Here is a 14,525-nt window from a genome sequence, read left to right as displayed (position 1 = left end):
TCAACATATAAAAATAATAATAATAATAAAGAATTTCATCCTAAAAGGTTCCAGTGCAATGCTGGTGTTGCCATAAACTAGCAGAAAAAAATGGATCAAAGCAGCGTCTTCCATTTTCTTGTTGAGTATTTTTTATCAAACTGCTAATGCTGGCTCGTTCATAACAGCCTAAATTAAATGGACAATTTTGCCATTGTTTATTAGAATTTAAGTAAGCGTCTATAAGACTTAATCTTGTGCTCCCTTTAAATCCAGCCCTCCTTACTGGTGCTCTGAGCCGGTGCACAGGATTAGTGTCACTCAACCAGACAGAGGGAATGACGGAGAAGAAAAGAAGCTGATTAGCAAAGCCTCGTGGGTGCAGACTCTACGTAAATGCGCTTTAGTGCTTTATGTGCTTTTGTGTAGACTCACTAAATTGTAAGCATCATGTCTGTGGATGTAGACAAACAGTACCTCAGCTGACTGAAGCCTGATGGGGTCTGGAGCAAGTCAGAGGCAAGATTCAGGTAAGGGAAATGATCACCTCATCAGCATTAGGACTGATAAATTTATGGAGCCATGTTCTCCAAATGTATGATGAATGTGTAGACAGTAGTATTTAATGTGAAGTCACCTGTCTTTGTGTGCAGTGGTCAGAAGTCTATAATAACTGTGATAAAAGTTCAGTTATGACAGGTCGACTGAAAGAAACAGTTATAAGACATCCACTTTTATATCATCTGTAGTGTTAAAAAACATCCAGTTCAAAAAACTTTTCAAATAAACACAAACGGCGGCAGATGGCTCAAGTATTTGTACTTAGATTAATCTAACAAGACTGTGTATGTACAGATTGTTAAAGAAGCTGTTCTGTACCACATATTTGTTGATGATCATCAGTAGCTTTAATTGTGGTTCCCGTGTGTTATATTTGTATGAGCTTTAGCAGCTTGAGGTGACTGTTGTTGTGATTTGGAGTGATATTAATAAAACTGAATTGAATTTCTGGCATAGACCCAACTCTAAGTACCGTAATTACAATCCCATTTAAAAGGTGCTGTTAGTGTAAGCGTATATATACAAACAAACACACTGGATATCCTCTAGGCAGCAGGCATACGTCACCTGAGCAGGTCACTACCAGGTCTGACTGGTAGCAGGCCAATGACCAATAATGATGTTTAACTTTAAAGGTTTCACTTGGATGTCCAATAAAAATAACATTCGACTGCATAATAAATTCGTAATTACTGCAATTGTCATTTCAGAGAAACAGGCCCAAATCAGTCACTCCTGAAGCTATTGGAAATATCTGGAAATCTTTAAGTCCAAAGACTAGGACTAAAAATATGACTTAAATGGGCCTCTTTGGAGACATTGCAAACAAGCATCACCTAAACGTAAACTGTTACTGACTGTTTACCAGGCTTTATAGTAATATTCTCTCACTTCACTTGAACATCTACGAGGGTAGAAGGCTAAGTTAATGGTTTTCTCCCTGCCAGTTTCAGAGAGCCCCCCCACTTTACAACCAAACATGGAGACAGAATCGCCTGACTCCTCACAGCGAACGCCCGTCATCCTCATCACAGCTCCGTCACGGGACGACATCTACGCCACGGAATCCAAAATCACGATAGCCGATGCCATCAAAGAGCGGCGGCCTGGGTCTGCACCCTTCGTAGTGGGGAAGAAACTACCAACCAGACAGTAACTCCAAATGTCTCTCACAAGAGGTAAACTGGAAGGAGAGATGACTGATTATTTGCTGAGTGTGATGAAGAATCACCCCGAAACTGAATCATGACACTGGTGTGTGTGTGTGTGTGTGTGAAAGCAGCTATGAAGTGCTGAACAGTACTGATCTTATCATTGTGCCTGTAAATCTTTTACACTAGCTCAACTTGCTTTTACTTCTAATAATAATGTGCTTATTTGAAGAATTGTGAGGGCAAGAGATGGTTTAGTGCATGTTTGACCTATGTTGAGCCATTTTGTATCTCTTTGTGCTAATTTGTTGTCTCTTTGAAGTAATTTTCCCATTGCAGCAATGTTGTAGCTCTTTGGTTATTTTTTGATGCTTCGCAGTCCTTTTGAGACTCTTTGCAGCTCTTTTGTTGCACTCTGATTTTATGGGCATTTTGTGTGTTTGCAGCTTGCTCTCTGGTTGCTTGTAGTGGTCACATTCAGTCAACTTAACATATCCAGTGATTAGGTTAATGACAAAAGAGGGTGACTTTAGTCCACTGTCCTTTTTACAGTCTTCTATTACTATTATTATTTTTAATCTACAACAAACTGGACTCAAAGGGGAACTGATTTTATGAGCTCCTTATTTATTACCAGGAGTGCTGATGCACTTCTGGGTTATCTTGTTGTAGAAGTACAGATATGGGTATTTACAGTACAGCGTGTAATGGAAAAAGACACGATTGGTTGGTTAATTGAAAGTGGAAAAAGTCTTGACCTAGACAAAGGACTAAAGGCTGGGTTATCTTGGAACCTGCTACTCATGCCAAGCTTGAGAAGATTGGATTACCACCAACACACGCAACTGGCCAGGGACTGGAAACTCCCAACAGTTCAAAGTTTACTGGATACAATAGGCTCATTTTCAACCTGTGGAGGAAATTACCTTCCTCCACAGGGTGTCTGGGCTTGGTCTCTCTGATAGGGTTAGAGTTACGGATTGGTGTGTGGTGTGATGGTGTTTCCACAACGTAAAAATATGACATCACCACAATATGATTGGTCACCTGCAGTGTTGAACATGGGCCAACATTAGTTTTGTTGATCCAGGAACAATACCAACATGATGATTGTGTGTCCACAGGTCCCCCATCCTCACCTTGTGACACTGTTGTTGTGAAGGAGAGTTAATTTGTTTATTCTGTAATAATTTATAATTCATTCATTCACCGCCCAAAATATTTATTAATCAATTGTTTTTACCTGTATGTATAAAACATTTCTGGGCTTCCACCACAAAAAATAATATAGTTTTTTTTTTTTTTTTTTTTTTAAAGGTTAAATGTACTGCAAATGTTTACAAACACCTGACTGGTATGTTGTCCAGTCATCAAGTGTAGTCAACCTCCAATAGCCTATTTTCGGCATTGTTCACTGTCCTGAAATACAGCATTCAGTCAGTTTTTCTATATAAAATATATTTCAATGTAGATATTTTTGATATAAAATATAGTTTTAAAACTATATATTATAATAAAAGGCAAACATCAGATAGTATTAATTAAGTATCAAATTAACATTCAGCAAAAATGTTGAGTTTACAGAAATAGAAATGTGAGAAATAGCATATTTAATTCACTAATATTTTGTACGTTTCTTGCTGGCAGTATGTGGCCTGTTTTTGTTTTTTTTTAAATGTCAATTATTTCATTTTTATCCTTGTTTTACAGTTTTCCAAATATGAATTTGTCAGGTTTTGGTCCAGGTGTGGGACGCAGAAGCAGAAGCTGTTCACAAACTCCGGGAAAGCTGTTGGTTGTCCTCCAGTTACCAAAACAAACCTCAATGGCGGATGAATGAGGTGCTGCTGTTTGTAGATGTGCACTCTTCCGGACATTTATTTTACTCCAAAAACTGCATTTAAATAAAACAATGGACGCGGCTGGAGAGGACGAACCGGACCCCATAAAGCTGAAGTCTGTTAAGGACAATAAAACTTTCACAGTGCCTCAAAATTACAGGGTAAGAGAAGGAGCTCCGTCCGTGTGGGTCCGTTCATGACTGTGGTTGTTTAATGATACTCTGCTATCAGTCACGATATTTTACATACATAATACCAGCTGATAAAATTTTACAAGTCTAGCTCTTCTATTAAAAGAATCGGCATGCATTTAAAATAATAAATTTCGCTCTAGAGCTTTCTTTCAGTCAGTATTTACGATACTTTAGCCTTGAAACCGAATAATGCTAACTACAAGCTAACTGCTGTACTTGCAGTTACTCCTTGTTTAAAACGGCTGATTATAAACGGAGTTTGGCATGCTCCCCATCTAGACTTGATCGGTAAATAAACCGCTTGCATAGACGTAATCGATTAATTAGAGAGGCGCCTTTAAAGGTGAAGTCTGCGCACTTTGTTGCCTCGTTTGTCTCCACCAGCAGCCAATCTCATTACTTGGTTCAAATGGCATATAAGCCTCCATGCTGAAGCACCCAAATCCTCCAGTGATTCCCCCGGCATCCAGGATGCCTTTTTAGGACCTTGAGCCTGATTGAAAAAGTGATCACAAGACATCCAAGAATGGCCGTCTAATGCCTGTTGGCTTTTAGTTCGTTTGTCGTTTTTTATTTTGTTTTTCGTCCCATCCCATATAGATAATGGTAAAGTGCCCCAAAAGTCAATTCTTCATGTTGACACAGTGTGGTTTGATAGTCAGTGGAAGTCTCTTGGTAATCATTTTAGTTTAGCATAATTAAATCTAAAGGATTTTCACACTTCATGAATGGTTGTAGAAATATCCTTGGGCAAAATACTGAACCTCAAATTGCTCCTGATGCATTTATCAGAGTGTGAATGGCTGAATGAGGCTTGTAGCAAGAAAGCCCAAATACAGAGTAGAGAAGTGCCAATCCATTTAACTGTTTCATTATTTAATTTGGCAAACCTGATAAAAACTGCTTCTTTTGACAGGAATGAAGGCTGTGAAGTGTTCACTGAGTCACCGTTTCTTTATCTTGTTTTTCTCTCTTCAGTTTGGGAGCTGCAGAAGTGTCAGAGAGTTTGAGAAACTCAACCGAATAGGAGAAGGAACCTACGGCATTGTGTGTAAGTTAGACAGCAGAGGAAATACTGAGGACTAACACTTCAGTTTGTCCATGTGACATGCTCTGTAAATAATCAATTCCCTTTTCTCACTGCAGACCGCGCCCGCGACACCAAGTCAGATGAGATTGTAGCCCTGAAAAAGGTGCGAATGGACGCAGAGAAAGATGGTGAGATCATCACATGCTTTGTTTTTTTATGCATATCTCTGATTGAGAGCTTTATTCATACAAGTAGATGTAATTTTACAAATCTAATTTTTGCACCACCATCAACTGAAAAGATCGGTGACATCTGTTCCTCATCTGTCAGGGGTCCCCATCAGCAGCCTCAGAGAGATCACCCTGCTGCTGAGGCTGAGACATCCCAACATAGTGGAGCTGAAAGAGGTGGTTGTCGGCACTCAGCTAGAAAGGTACTGCACAGACACACCCACAATAAATGCTTAGTATATAGATTCATCTGATACTAGTCTTATTGTTGCTTCTGTTGATCTTGCATTGTGTGGCTTTTGGGGCCAGTTGCATCAGCTGCTCATTACTCGTATTCTTAACTATGCCTGGGCCCTCTGATGCCAAGCCAGTTCAGCATAGCCAGCAATTAAAAAAAATCATGTTTCACTTACCTTGACTTTTTTAATGAAGCTAAGTTGATAAATTCAGTTTTCTAATTTTCGCAGTCAAAGGGAGTAGTGTCGTGAAATGTGACGAATAACAAACATGGACATGTCTGCTGGCAGCAGAGTGAACTATCTTACAAACAAAGAGAAACCATAACATCAGAAAAAGACGGAAATACACAGGACCCACTCAAGAAGGGCTGTGAGTGGGTGTAACAGAAAAATCATTGTATTAATGTGTGAATCTGGCTTCCAGGGGAAATTGCTTTGAGTGACCATTAGGACTTTGCAGGATTCATTAACTGTGTCACTTTATAGATTCTGTGTCAACCCTGGCAGTGTTAAATGGTCTGAGTGAAAATAAACAAGAGCAAATTAAAAAAAAGGTTAAAAACAGTAAGAAGCTTTACTTACAAATTTAATATAATATTATCAAGCACAAGACTTAGTTGCCCTGTTTTGGGATTTTCTTTCTATGTTAAGGCTTATAAAAATAACAAAATTGCCTTAAAACAGGTCAAAAGAATAAAAACAAATAAAAAACAATTCTCATTGTTGCTTTTCAAGGAAAGACAAAAACATTAGACAGTCTCTAAACACTTTGGACACCTTTATTATTTTTGAACAAAAGTCTAGCTCTCTAAGATGGTGACGAACAGAGATTGGTCGGTAGACTCTGGTGTTGCATTTGAAGATCTTGCAGAATAAGTTAGCATGGCAATGTAACTAGGTAAGAAGGAAACCCCCTTAGTATAAATGAACACCCAGGGTTAAATCTGATGTTAACTTGCTGATTACCCAATGCTGCTTCGTACTTCAGGGCTGTGGTGTAGAAAGCTGTTGGATTGTAGTCACACACACAAACCAGCAGTCCAAAGAAACCTTTCTCCTCATCAGATTGTGCGTCCAGCACATTGCTTTCTATCTCATCTAAAAGTCTGCTTGTTGTAAGGTTTATGCAGGGTTTACAACATTGGTACAAGATTGCCAGATTGACTTTATGTCCACTTTGTATCAGTTCACTGAAAAAAGAAGACTCCCGTCTGGAAGATGCAACTGATTTAACTAAAAGTCAGGCTTAAGCTCAGGTGGTTAAACTGACATGTAGCCATCTTATATAGATAAGGAATTACCCCCATTGTTTGTTTCCCCAGATTTGTGACCTTAGTTGCCTGATTCAACTGTGGTTGTGATTTGGCGCAGTATAAATAAAGTTGAATTGAATTGATTTACTGTCTAATATAAACTTTCTGAATCTTTTTGGATCTTTTCAGCCTCTTTCTGGTGATGAGTTACTGTGAACAAGATCTGGCCAGTCTGCTGGAGAACATGCAGACACCATTCTCAGAGGCGCAGGTAAATCGAACTCATACATTCCTGCAAGTTCATTTCTTCCTAAAGTGATTACTATTCTTTTCTTATGTCTGCAAGTGAGTGTATAAATGGATGTTTTGCTTTTTACATGGCCTCCATATTCATGTAGAGTAGAAGTTGATGCAACCAGTTGTTCCATTAATGTTTTTTCTGTTTTGTTGCGTTCCAGGTTAAGTGCATCGTTCTTCAGTTGCTCAGAGGTTTGGAGTATCTCCACCACAACTTCATTATTCACAGGTTGGTCTCACACCATTACAAGGACAAGCTGAAGTTTTAATTTGTTATTATCATAATTGTTTAAAATTTGACATTTTAATTAAATAATTTTAAGTGTAAAGTAGTGGACTTTACACTTAAGATTACTCTAATGCAGAACTGCCAGTGACTGCAGTTCCCCTTCTGTCCACTGGGCTGTGTTTGTGCTGTTGGTGCCTTTTAGAGTATTTTAACACAATTATCTGACAAATAATCTGGTTTGCTACGAGGTTCAGATCATCCAACAAGTTTTTGGGTTTTGTAAATGAAATAAGAGAATTTGACATTTTTGTTGTACCTGTAAATGTTACAGTTCCTAACCAAGCTAGCTAGCATTTCCTTATATCGTAGCACTCCTCACTCCATGGGATCACTTTTCAATTTAACCCTCCTCAAAAAAATAAAACAGCATTGTGACGGTGGTGTCACTGTGGCCGTGTCTGTCTTTTATATACAGTCTTTGCCACAAGCAAATGAGCCCACAGTCCTTGATCATCCTGACTGTGTTCGATGCTGAGTGCTCGAGCTACATAGCTAGCTCTTTAAATGTCAGCTTCTTTTCCCTATAGACTGGCTATGCTCTGCCTGAAGTCATGGCTACAGTCAGATGTCACACAGACCTTGTGTTCAGGAGCTTCCTGGGTAAAAAATAGTGCTCATTCATATGCACATGCAGCTCCATTAAAAACGCTCACTTCAAACAGTCATTGGCTGCCCTTCCCTGTGGCTCGTTCTGCTAGTAGTCTCTTCCTGTTAAAGGGAACTCTTCCTCCCTGCTGTCACTAAGTGCTTACACTCACGCTGACTAATATCGTAGGGTCTTAACCTTACAATATAGATTTTGTTGGGATGACTGTTGCTGACAAAATTTAAATGAATTGAAGCTAAAGACAAGTGAAAAATAGCTATAAGAAATCAGTCTTTACGTTTCTCACAGCTGAGATGAGCCTGCTCCTTGAAGTCAGAATGAATGGACCAGAGTTAGAGTGTTGGGATCATAGTCTGAGGTGAAAGGCAAGAAGCCATTTACTGACTCTCTCCATTCAGCTTGACTAAGCCTGACCAAATCTCCCAAGAGAAAAGACATGCTCCTGCTGCAGGAAGAGTTAGAGCAGAGCTGTGCTACATAATTATCTTCCTCTAATCTTGTTATTAGAGACCTGAAGGTGTCTAATCTGCTGATGACAGACAAAGGCTGCGTAAAGATTGGTGAGTCACCTCTATTATCATATCTCTTCTGCAGCTTTTACTGTAATCACCTTATGCTCCTACTGACATACCTCCCAAACCCTGCCACTGCTGAACTTTGACCTGTCACTCTGTGACAGTGATGGCTGAAGTGTTTTTATCTATCAGTGTTGTTGCCACCATGTTTTAAAAAAAACACACACACACACACTTTTTTCATTGTCAGTTTTAAGGAAAACTGTAATAACAGTTTAAAAAAAAAAAAAATCATGTAGACAAGTTTAAGATGGCCTGCTGAGTTAAAATCAGGCACCATAATGGGGAAGAAAGACTATTTTAATGATGTGTTGTTGTTGGTGCCAGGCTGGTCTGGGTATTTTTCAGAAACTGGTGATCTACTGGGAATTTCCCACACAACCATCTGTGGAGTTTACAGAGAATGAAGAAGAGAACTAGAATTAAGGAATTAATTCTAGTTGCTGTGTATTTGCCGACTCAAATCTAAATATTGTATTATCACAGGTTTCTTTACCGTATAATAATAAGTCCCTTGAGGGAACTTCTGATGTGATTTGGTACTATAAATGCATATTAAATAAATAAATAAACCTGAAATGGCTTACGGACTCCTGAAAGAAATTCTAGCAAACCGTCAGGCGACTCAGGAGGGGAAAGCGGTGCTCCACCTGCACTGTGTATAGTGCAGGTGGAGCGCTGCTGACTTCAACTGAGGACCTTGTCAGGTATTGTCAGGAATACTTTGAGGACCTCCTTAATCCCACTGACAGGTCTTCCGTAGAGGAAACAGAGTCTGGGATACGGGGGATGACTCGTCTATCTCCGGACTCCTTGGTGGCAGGGCCTCTGGGGTGGATGAGGTTCGCCCTGAGTTCCTGAAGACTCTGGATGTTGTAGTGCTGTCTTGGTTGACACGCTTCTATAATGTTGTGTGGAGATCAGGGACATTACCTCTAGATTAGCAGATCGGGGTGGTGGTTCCTATCTTCAAGAAGAGAGAGTTTGTGTGCTCCAACTATAGGGGGATCACACTCTTCAGTCTCCCCAGGAAAGTCTATACCAGGGTGCTGGAATGGAGAGTCCATCCGTTTGTCGAACCTCGGATACAGGAGAAACAATGAGGTTTCTGTCCCAGTCGTGGAACACTGGACCAGCTCTTTATCCTCTCAAGGATACTTCAGGGTGAATGGGAGTTTGCCCAGACAGTCTACATGTGTTTTATGGACTTGGAGAAGGCATTCGACTGTGGCCCTCGGAGTGTCCTGTGGGAGGTGCTTTAGGAGTCTGGCCCGTTGCTACGAGATATCGATCCTTATACAACTGTTGCCATAGCTTGGCTCGCGTAGCCGGCAATAAGTCAGACTTGTTCCCGATGGGTGTTGGACTCTCAGACACAACATTAAAACTGCTTCCCTAACATTGTGCAGTTTTCTGCTGTTTAATCCCACTGTAATCTGGAGAAGTGATATTTAGACATTCTGCCTTTGATTAGCCATTAAAAACAAATTGAAATCAGATAAAATCAGATTACTTGATGTTGAACTGATCAGTACTCGTTATTTTCTGCACACAGCTGATTTCGGTCTGGCCCGGATGTACGGCATTCCTCAGCAACCCATGACACCTCGAGTAGTTACGCTGTGGTGAGTGTTTACCCAGTTAGTCTAACTCATTTGAGGTATTCTGTGTGGGTGTTGTGCCCTGCATATAACCCTTGTGCTGCTGTGCTAGTGCAGCCTCAGTGGAAACTCCCTTGTAATCCCCTCGCAATAATCCTCCCTTATTAGCTCCGTTACCTCGGGCCGCTATCCTGATATGCTCTCCTTCATGCAGGTATAGAGCACCAGAGCTCCTCCTAGGGACGAAGACTCAGACTACGGCTCTGGACATGTGGTGAGGAAATACATGTGAAATCTATACGCTTATGATCAGTATATTTCACAAGGAAGGTGGTTTTAATGGCGAGAAAAAGTATCTAATAACCAGCTTGTAACCACTCTACCTACACTGCGTTCTTATCATAATCTCTTTAGGAAACTTTAATTATAGGATAGTAATTACAGCTGTACTATCAAAGCACTCTCTTTATGGAGGCTTTGCTTATTTTTGTTGAAGCTTTGTTTACCCTCATACTAAAAAACGTGGTCTGCCAGTAGATGAAACAAAATTAAACAGCATATGATATGTATAATTGTCCTAAGTTAATAAATTCTGTGCCAAAGGGAAAAGGCCTCTCATATCCCATGAGGATCTGTCAGGAAATTAAAGCCAGACGTGATGTTTCCTTTACAGGGCAGTGGGCTGTATCCTGGCTGAGCTGCTAGCCCACAAACCTCTGCTGCCTGGAACCTCTGAGATCCAGCAGGTCGACCTGATCGTTCAGCTGCTGGGAACACCCAATGAAAACATCTGGCCGGTAAGACTCGGCTTTCACACTGTCTGATGTTAAACTATTGAATTTAATGCATTTAGCTTTTATTGCTAAAGCAGTCTTAAACTGATATATTTCTACTTTTTTGTATGCCATCAACAAGTTCAGCAACATTAAACCCATTAAGGGAAAACAAGGTAAAAGCAGCCGATGATTGGCACAACTCAAAAGCCTTACCGTCTCAGTGTCTGGTCCTTGGTAAAATCACTCAAGTCTTTCCTTCTTCTGCCTCCAACTACAAGAACTGACTGTTCACTTTCCATCTAATAGTCTTATATCTAGACATGTGACATTCATACAAGTCATCAGTTATTCATTTAGTCTATAATAGGTTGCAGTCTGCACAAAGCTGAGAGATGAGATCTGTTGTGTGTGTTGCAGGGTTTCTCTCAGCTTCCCCTCATCGGTCAGTACAGCCTGAGGAAGCAGCCGTACAACAACCTGAAGAATAAATTCACCTGGCTGTCTGATGCTGGACACAGACTGCTTAACCTGCTCTTCATGTACAACCCCCAGCGCAGGTACATTTAGCTCCACTGGTTTCTGGCTGGAATCTAGACTACAGCTCTGATAAAGCTAAGTTTGTTTTGTGGGGAAAATGAAGGAGTTGCATGAATTTGCATTCGAGGTGTCACTAACCTCTTGTATTTTTCCTGATTCTCAGAGCTACTGCTAAAGATTGCTTGGAGAGTTCGTACTTCAAAGAGAAACCTCTACGTGAGTATAAAGATTGCGGATATGCACAAGCTGACATCTGTCTGTCCTCCGACGTGCCATGAGTCATTCTCTGTGTCTCTGTGCTTCTCTTTCCAGCCTGCGAACCAGAGCTGATGCCAACATTCCCTCACCATCGCAACAAGCGAGCGGCTCCTCCAGCAGAGAGCCACTCGAAGAGGAGCAAAGTGTGAAGAAGCACTGGACTTACAGGCACACCTCTGGTGGGAAAATGGCCACATTCATGAAGAGCTTTTACTGTGGATCTTTGAGCTAGTCCAAACTAGAATCAGCTTCAGCACAGTTGTAGTGAAACAAAGTCAGACAAGCTTATTGCTGGACTGTTAAAAAAAGGAACACAGAGTCTACAGCAAGCCGTCAAGAAAAGGCTGGAAGTACATCCTGCTGTGTGGATCCAACGGTGTGGTGTGAGAGCACAGCACATTCACCAAAGAAAGAGAAACGGCCTCGTTTTATATTTTGTGTCTGAGTTACCGTTTTTAATGGCAAATAAGATGCTCCAGTTACGAGAAGAAACTTCATAATCGCAAATTTTACTCTCATGGTTACAAGAAAAGCTTTGATTAAAATTGAATAAAAAACTTTAGTAGCTTTGCATGGTTCACAGTTCAAAATAATCCTTGTGTATCCTCTCAGTTCACCCTATATCAGAAACAAGCTGTTTTAATTCCTCTGCCTTTTAACTCTTTCACCAGTAAAAACATTTGACAACCTCCTCTGTACCGTTAGTGACACCTCAATATATATAATATAAGATGTGGTGTGAGTAGCCTTAGTAAGCTATGTAGGTGGCGATCACCCTCATTAACTTCTGATTCACACCCAGCCCTTAAAATATGACAGAAAGGACTGAGTTCAGAAAAGAGAAACAAGTGCTTACCCCTAGTAGGCATCCAAGGGGGAAAGAGTTAAGCCAGCTGTCTTCTGATTGGCCTTTCCTTCATTAACAGACGGTCTGAAAAGCCGGCTGTGCCTTAGACGAACATACTGGGGATATTCCCTCTCTGACATCATAAATGTCCCTGTTGAGAGCAGCATGAAGCCTGAGCTTTTGGCATATTCTTATTTAAAACTTTGACAATGTTTAATTTGAATTTAATAAAGTTTAATGAACGTCTAGAATAGGAACAGTGTATAAAAATATAAAAATAAGGATGACAGAATAGCCATTCTGATCTCATGAATATGTGAACAATATCTAAAAATGACAAAATAATCCATACAGCATTAGCCACTATTTTATATATGCTCACAGATAGCAATGGTCCTGTGATGGACAAAAACTGTCTTGTTATAATAATGTCCTTTTGCTCACTGACATCAATAATATCCCTCACTCTATCAAACCAAGGAGATAAAAGCTGCATGTTGTGACTGTGTAACGCTTCTGTCTTCTCAGATAGTGGTGACCTTTTCTTGTAATTACGAGATTAAGCATGAGGCCTCGCTTTCCTTTTTTTTTTCCAGCAGTGAATGTAGTGCTATAGTGTACAGACACCCTGACACATTACACATCAGTCTCTGTGGATGTGCTGTTATAATTATCTCTGCAGCTCTGTGACCAGGAGCTTTGGGGTCTTTGCTTGAGTGCTGTCTACAGCTTTATAGCCTCCATGTTATTCTTGTTGATGAATTTAGGATTAATTTAAGAATATCTGCCTTTAAAGTCTTTGATGCACAATAAAGAAGATCTCAGGTTTGATCCTCACAGCTGTCAGACAGTGTCCAAGTGTCCTTGAGTAAAATATGGAATGCTTGATTTTGCTTGATAGACATTAAGGAGCTCTGTGTTAGCATGCAGCACGGGCTAGCAGGGCCAAAACTGTGATATGATGTAGCAACTGTACTGCTTGTCTTAGTATGTGCAATAAGCACAAAGTTTACCCCATGTAAGCTGCTTTGTGCTGTTACATACTTGGTGCCATTTTACATTATACATCAATCACTTAAGCTGTGGAATAAATTGTAAAGCTAGTCAAATAGCATTTCCACTTATATGAATTATAGTTGGACTATACTGACAAGGAAGATATGGTTAGCTAGCTAGCTGTAATTTAGCTGTGATACAGGACTCTGGTGATGGTTGGATGGTAACAGTGGCTGATAAAGTCAAAAATGGACTGCTAAGTTACCTGATCAGCCCTGAGTCCCACCAAGGAAAACAGTGGGCTGGAGACCACCGCACAACCGTACACAGTGAACTTGCAACTATTTCAAAGGTTGCTTCAAAGATGGCGACCAAGACGGTAACCAATCGCAGTCAGTCGCGTCTTCAAAGCGACTTCATACATCAAGATGGCAATAAAACATCAATAATAAACTGCAGCAAACTGGTGAAAATGGTGAATCATCTACATACACAGATTCCATAGGTTGCTTCCCACAAGGCAATCCATGCGAACACTGCAATCGAAAGTGGTTATCCAGAGGTTCCTAGTCTTGTGAAAAAATTCTGCACTATTTTTAATCTAGTGTGACTGAGCCATTAAGACAGTGTTTTGCTTCATGAAATTTGTCAGTGCATATGATGTTTGTTGTATGGAGCTGATTAGGACTGGACTTCATTTCCAAGCTACTTTTAGCTAATGAGGTGGTTGCTCTAGGTCTTTCCAGTCTTGTGATTGTAGCGTGACATTTGCTGTATAGACATGAGATTGATGTAAATGTAAAAGGAAAGAGTTTTTATCAGAATCTTGAAGATTTTCCTTAGAAGGATCAGCTTAAATGCCTGCAGTAAATGAACAGTGGCCTCAAAGTTGACTCTGTGTAAATTTAAATAAAATCAGAAAGCTGACTGCTCGACGTCTTGTATTTTTTTGTTTCATCATGCTGCAAATTCTTTGAAATGTGTGACAGGATGGGGCTGCAGGCAGATCCGTTAAGAACCTGTTTGCAACTCCTTCCAGCAGTCTAACCCATGTCACAAAGCTCGGATCACTTCAAACTGGTTCAATCAACATGATGATGAGTTCACTGTAGTCAAATGCCCTCCACAGTCACAAGATCTCAATTCAATACAGCAAACAGGAGATTTGCATCAAGAATGCAGTGTGATGCTGTCATTTCAATATGGGCCTAAATCTCTGAAGAAAGCAAAAGGTGATCCAACCCAGTACACGGAGAGTGTACCT

The 14,525-nt window shown here is 40.3% G+C and overlaps 1 protein-coding gene across 1 annotated transcript; it reads left to right on the top strand.

Annotated features, from left to right (window-relative positions):
* The first annotated feature begins 3,429 nt into the window (after positions 1-3,429).
* On the top strand, positions 3,430-14,188 carry cdk10 (cyclin dependent kinase 10). The gene is made up of 13 exons (XM_019360818.2): positions 3,430-3,693; positions 4,705-4,777; positions 4,873-4,944; positions 5,087-5,189; positions 6,668-6,749; positions 6,937-7,004; positions 8,179-8,231; positions 9,802-9,871; positions 10,062-10,121; positions 10,521-10,644; positions 11,041-11,180; positions 11,324-11,376; positions 11,473-14,188. The coding sequence occupies exons 1-13, from the start codon at positions 3,604-3,606 to the stop codon at positions 11,565-11,567; spliced, it is 1,083 nt and encodes a 360-aa protein (XP_019216363.1). The 5' UTR covers positions 3,430-3,603; the 3' UTR covers positions 11,568-14,188.
* The last annotated feature ends 337 nt before the right edge of the window (positions 14,189-14,525 follow it).

This window comes from Oreochromis niloticus, linkage group LG7 (assembly GCF_001858045.2).
Source record: "Oreochromis niloticus isolate F11D_XX linkage group LG7, O_niloticus_UMD_NMBU, whole genome shotgun sequence".
NCBI lineage: Eukaryota > Metazoa > Chordata > Actinopteri > Cichliformes > Cichlidae > Oreochromis > Oreochromis niloticus.
This window is presented reverse-complemented; position numbering and strand designations above follow the sequence as displayed.